Here is a 6,347-nt window from a genome sequence, read left to right as displayed (position 1 = left end):
GTCAAAGGAGGGGGCTTTGTAGAAAACGAAGCGTTTGAGAGAGGCGGGGCATAGAGGACCTACAATAATGTACAGTATTTGAAAAATAATGTGTTTTTTGAACATTAAAGCATGTCAACATATTCTGTTACACCAAATACACAAAATAATGATCTTTAAAAAAGCATCATATGACCCCTTTAATGTCTAATATGTTAAGACTTTATATTATATATTCATCTATGTATTTGTCAAGTGATTTAATTATTTACATTTTAAACTATTTAATTATTTATATTTGATCACTTCATTGTATTTTTCAGCACATATAGTGTTCTATATACACCTGAAACAGAAAATTCTATTTGACTTATTTTGATTATTATTAATACAGTTAACAGTTTATTGAACATTTGCCTCCTTTTCTAAAAGCATTATGCCATTAGTCACATGTATTAAAGGTTTAAGTAATGCAAAGCCTCTTGTGGGTATTTGCTTTCTCTCTCACTGTTAGAATTATTTAGCCATGTTAGATTAGTCTGACAAATAGCATGTGTGTACCTGCTGGCTTTTTGTAGGTGGAGGGATACTGGTTGTCTGCCCCAGCTCTGTGAGGTCCAGCTCACTCGGGAGCAGAGTGGCAGTCGGGTCAGCACTGGTCTCTGTACTCTGTACTCCCAATGTGGCAGACTGGTTCTCTGCTTGCTTCTCCACATGTTCCTCCACATGTTCCTCCACAAAACTATTAAGAGCAAGAAAACACAGCAGAGAGAAGGTGGGGAAAGAAAGTGACCTTAGTGTATTGCTACACATAAAAAACAAAAAGTAATGCAAGTGACAAGCAAAACAAGCACTAAAAATGGTGCATCATGGCATTGGGAAAAAATTAAGTGGTAAACCAAACTGCCAAAAATGAAATGATGAAATGAAAAAAAAAAAGAGCAAGAGAAGACCTGGCTTGATATGCCTGAAGCAGCTCCGTTACTTGGTTAACCATTGGTTACCAAGTCACCTGATGCAACGCGAGTACTGGAGTTACCGTAATGTTGCCATGTAACCTGTGGTTTACCTGTTGCTCAGTACTCACCTGGTGAGTGTGGTGCCAAGGGACTGGCTGAAGGGGGGCACAGGGCCCACCTCACACTGACTGGCACTAGAGTTCTCTACAGGGCCATCAGGACGCAGAACATCTAGTCCACTGAAGGAAAGAAATCAAATGGGGTTTACACCAAGAGAAAGGAAAATAGAGAGGAATGGGAGAGGAATACTAATGGAGAGAGGGAGGGGGATAGAAAGGATAAGAGAGAGAAAGTAATCTGGCTCCATGTATGGACTGAACATTTGTCCAGGGCTCCATAGAGGTTCTTGAAGTACTGGTTTATTACATTTTAAATCGCAAAGTGATATTGTTTTTTTCGGTCCTTGTTGAAATGGAAGATTCGTAAACGCTCCAAGTCCGGTGAAAACAAGTCATAGCGGACTACTAAAGAAGGTGAGATCCACTGTGATGCAGTTGAAAAAACGTCCAAAGTAGGTGCCATATGAAGTCCATGAAGTGATGATTGTATGCTTTACTGATTCAGTTTAAAAGTTTGGATGCAGAAATGGATCACAGAAATGACTCGATAAGAAAATAAAATGAATGAAATGACAAACATTTAAAGTTCCCACCCTCTTCTCTCCCAAACGGCTGTGCTTGTACTCACCTGGAGGAGCTCTCCTCGGAGGTGACTGAGGTAGGTGAGGCTGACTCTGGGCTCTTCTGGAGTTCAGCAGGAGGTGCGGATGGGTCTTCTCCGTGTGGGTCAGTCTGTGGAGGGGTTAAAGTAGCGGAGGCGTGGGCAGCCTGGTCTTCTGTGGCAGTGGCCTGTGGAGTTTCAGGGTCTGGCTGGGGCTGGGAGAGTGGTGTTGCTGTTTGGGGCTGTGTAAGTGTTGGTGGCTGAGCTGACTGTTGTTGGTCTGATTGTTGGGTGCTCTGGGGTTCTGGTTGCTGCTCCTGCTGCTGCTGCTGTTGTTGTTGTTGTTCTAGCTCAGGGAGAGCAGACACAAGCTGAATCTGCGGCTCCTCCAACACTTCTTCCAAATTCACAGTCTACAATGACAGAAACAGAGATAAAGAGATTAACAATTAAGCAACAGAAGAAGGGTTTGCTATTAAAAAAAAATCTCGACTATGATTTGGTTGCAGACATGAGCTGGAAGATCACAGCAATAGAGTCTGACTCTGGCAGTAAATCTTATTCATTTTCTCCATAAGGGAGTTGATTTTTAACTGAAAAACAGTTAAAGACAGACCCACTGTGAGCTACAAGGTTGTTAATCGATAGTATATGCTTTTGTTGAAGCCATCAGCCTGCATTATTTCAACTTATTTTTTTAAAGAGATAGTTCACCCAAAAATGAAAATTCTGTCATTAATTACTCACCCTCATGTCGTTCCAAACCCGTAAGACCTTCATTCATCTTCGGAACAAAAATAAGAGAAATCAAGACATTTTTGATGAAATCCGAGAGCTTTCTGTTCCTGCATAGACAGCAACGCAACTACCATGTTCAAGGCCCAGAAACGTAGTAATGACATTGTTAACATAGTAAATGTGCGTCGAAGACTGACACAGAAGAGAAGAAATAGTTGAATAAAGTCTTTATTTTTGTTTTTTATGTGCACAAAAAGTATTCTCGTAGCTTCATAAAATTACGGTTGAATCAGTGATGTCACATGGACTATTTTAACGATGTCCTTACTATGTTTTTGGGCCTTGAACGTTTTAGTTACGTTGCTGTCTATGCAGGGTCAGAAAGCTCTCGTATTTCATCAAAAACATATTTATTTTTTTTATATATAATTTTGTTCCGAAGATAAACGAAGGTAATTAATGACAGAATTTTCATTTTTGGATGAACTTTCACTTTAAATAATCATGTTTAATGAATTACATTACCCATGATTATGCAAAAAAATCTCCTCCAATCAGAGAATTGTGTCAAGCAAATAGCACCAAAAGAGCTTTTCAGTGCCCACCTACTGTCATGAAGCACTGCGAATGAGTCAGTCTCCCCAAGTTCCCAATCTACTTTAATATTTGTTAAAACATGCATATTTTGCATTTTTCTAAATCTCTCAAAATACTTCTGGAACCAAAAATCAGGCGGGCACTGATTACTCTATGATGTTGTTCATAATGAACCAAAGGTTTATTGCTTTTATGCAAAGAGTTTAGTCAAAGAAAAGTCAGTCAACTAAAATAAATATAAGCTGTCAAATGTGTGGGTCACATACAAGGTTGAGATATGTAATAAAAGAAAACAGATATGATGGTTAGATTGCACTGGCACCTGTTTGTGCTTCTCTTCGTGCAGGGCGTCTTGTGAGTGCAATGATGTTTCCTTTAGTGCAGCTCTCTCTGTCTCCAGACCCACGTCGTACGATGACTGAGTGTGTGTCGCCCTTTCCTCTTCAACCTGAAAGAGAAAAACAATGTTACTTATGAGTAAAACATCTAAATAAAGAGCAAGAAAGGGTTACAAGGTCAGTTTCTTCCACAAACAATTTTATGGCATTTGTTTTGTTCTTTTTGGAGTGACTGCTTCTGTCTGGTCACATGTACTTTTGCGGTTTCATTGAGAGCAATGTGATCATTGTGCAGAAAATCCGTTTGTGCTCCTCAGAGGGGTTTGGAATGACATGATTGATGAGAGATTCTTTTAACAACAGATAAGTTTACAGAACTGGCTTTGTTTCTATGAGGGTGGAAGATATGTTTTTCAAGGGCAAACAGCTATCGTTCAAGTTTGGCAGGAGCAAAGAGAAAACACTTTTGTGACTGCCGAGGGGGAAAAAATGTGCTGAAGTGCAAAAACGGTAAGTTTACAGATTCACGCTTTAGCTGAACATTCAAATGCTTCTCGAACTTTAAAGATAGCATGCTAACAAAAGCTAAACTGGGATTAATCAGTCAGCCACTAAGAAATATTGGACAACCAGAAGAATCCACACCCCTATACAGCCTTAAATCTATAGGTTACACAAGAGGAGGAGGGTCTTTGTTGGGGCCCCTGTCTTCAAGTCCCTTTATAGATTAGCCTTCTGAAAGACAGTGTCAACAACAGCCTGCACTTTGAATGAGGAACTATTGCACAACTTCAGGGGCTACTCAAACCTACACAACAGCTAAAGAATCTCTCTTCTCTAAAGGTCAAATGTATATGATTCTCATTTCACAATACAGAGTTAAATCTCACTGGTGTAAAGCACACGCGCTCAAAGACCTAATAGGAGAAGAGTTCAACTGCCAGCAAGTCATTGAGGCATTTAGTTGGTAACTGCGTGGAGTCATTGTTTTTCGTTACCTTGTCGTCGGCCCCTGATTCCTGCGCTGTGTAACGGCTGTCATCCTGTGCAGGGAGTCCTGGGCCAGAGGAGATCTCTTCTGAACAATAAACATGATGACAAGAGTGCCTGTAACACACAGAGACAAACGTAAGATTCCCAAACATGGAAATGAGCTACATGTACCAAATATACCATGTGATATAAAAACTCTCTTAACACTCTCTCAAGGTGGTAAGAGCTCATGATGACACTGCTCTCACATACACGCTCCACCATAGCAAATAAGAAATGTGCACGGCTGAGATGCAAGATTATGTCTTTTTCTGTTGTTTACTCCATTTACAGTAAATCCTCCAGCATGGTGAAAGTTATTCTGACTAAAGCCAATTACTTCAGAGCTCTCGTGGAAATAGTTTAATTCTCACGGTTTTACAGACTAACACAGTCTAATGCTGTACAAGTTTAGTTGAGAAATAGTGTCTCATTGGTAAGGATTTCATACCTGTTATGACTTCAGTCAGGTCAACAGAGGTGAGGAACTTATGTTCGTATTAGTGATGTGCAAAACCACAGATTTCCAGACTATTTGGGGGGTTCTCTAATGAATTTGATTGGTTTAGGGTCCACACAATTAATTAATTGGATCATTTTTAAAGACGTGTCAGGATTGCAGACGCTGAACCATGATATACCACAGTAATTCTATAATGTTGATTTCATTGATAAGGTTTTAGTGTGCTGACAGACTAACAACTCAGGGCTTTGTACAATTAGTGGTTCAACGGATCACAAATCTCACGGTTCGGATCACATTACGGTTTTTGACCCACGGATCGGATCATTTTTTCGGATCAGCAAGAAAAGAAAAACATTTCAATTTAACTTGCTTTCCATTTATTACTTAAAGTTAAGTACTTCTTTGATACCACAGCAAATACTACTAGATTAACTAAGAAAGTTTAAACATGATTAAAGAGACAAGAGAACAGCCAGTAAAAATAAGAACAAATACACAAATTACAAGCATAGATAAATACAACAGAATATGTTACAAATAAAATAAGGTAGGTAGTATTCAAATACAGAAATGTAGTAATTAGGGAAAATAACACTGCATAGTGTTCACTGTATAAATTGAATATACATTTTTATCACAGCTGTTTTGTTGTTTGATGATCATTAATGACAGCAGCAGTATTTATAGGCCGCTGTACCTTTAAGGCCTGATGCACGGATCCGATATAATGATGATACACATCACATCCGATTTCTTTCTCAGCTGTTTTCATTCACTTGAGACATAACTGACTGCGTTTAACTGAATGATTGTCGAGATGGGTATTTTGTCATAATTTTATGTGTGTGTGTCTGTTCAGAGGATTCAGAAGAGGATTCAGTTCGGTGTTTGCGCGCCGTCTGAAACGCGTGTGCGAGCTTCATGTGTGTGCGGCTGTGTGCGTACTAGAGAACAGCGCGCGAGTAACGAAACGAGCTCCAGATTGAACCTTTTCTCTCTGGAATTGTTTAAAATTCGCTTGCTTGTGTAAATACGAACAAATGATAGAACAAATTATAAACTTATACTCCATTATGGTTAAATTTTGCAATTAATCCGCGGATCACATGCGTGCCGAACCGTGGGGCTTGGTCCGTACGGATCACGGATCAACTACGATCTGTTTAACCACTATGTACAATACTTTTATAAACACATCATCCTTAACAATTGTAATAGCAATTATGATTAATAATTTATTCATTTTATTTAAGCAGGATTTGAACTTGCATGGTCTACATAAGCACCAAGGCTCAATGCATCAGAGCATGTGCTCAAGAATTTAATTCAAGTTTAGTTCTATTCCAATGACCGCATTTGTGCTTGGCTAACTATTACCTCACTCTTCACTAGGTTGAGAAATGAACTATGAATGAAACTGCCAGTTAATAATTACACAGATTTTACGTGGCAAAACACAATTGTAGAGACACATAAAAAAGGCCTATGATTTCTGTGATGTGGAAAACACAAAACTTC

At 39.1% G+C, this 6,347-nt stretch overlaps 1 protein-coding gene across 1 annotated transcript in view; it reads right to left on the bottom strand.

Moving 5' to 3' along the window:
* The window catches only part of LOC107687343 (SUN domain-containing ossification factor-like), a 31,245-nt gene extending 26,769 nt beyond the window's left edge, over window positions 1-4,476 (bottom strand). The window contains exons 1-5 of the mRNA XM_016484623.1: window positions 4,330-4,476; window positions 3,316-3,441; window positions 1,686-2,071; window positions 1,067-1,177; window positions 541-721 (exon numbers count right to left, since the gene is read on the bottom strand). Of these exons, the coding sequence (XP_016340109.1) occupies window positions 541-721; window positions 1,067-1,177; window positions 1,686-2,071; window positions 3,316-3,441; window positions 4,330-4,476 (951 nt within the window). The remainder of the gene's footprint in view (window positions 1-540; window positions 722-1,066; window positions 1,178-1,685; window positions 2,072-3,315; window positions 3,442-4,329) is intronic.
* Window positions 4,477-6,347: the final 1,871 nt, after the last annotated feature.

Source organism: Sinocyclocheilus anshuiensis, unplaced genomic scaffold (genome assembly GCF_001515605.1).
Source record: "Sinocyclocheilus anshuiensis isolate Anshui unplaced genomic scaffold, SAMN03320099.WGS_v1.1 scaffold1661, whole genome shotgun sequence".
NCBI lineage: Eukaryota > Metazoa > Chordata > Actinopteri > Cypriniformes > Cyprinidae > Sinocyclocheilus > Sinocyclocheilus anshuiensis.
This window is presented reverse-complemented; position numbering and strand designations above follow the sequence as displayed.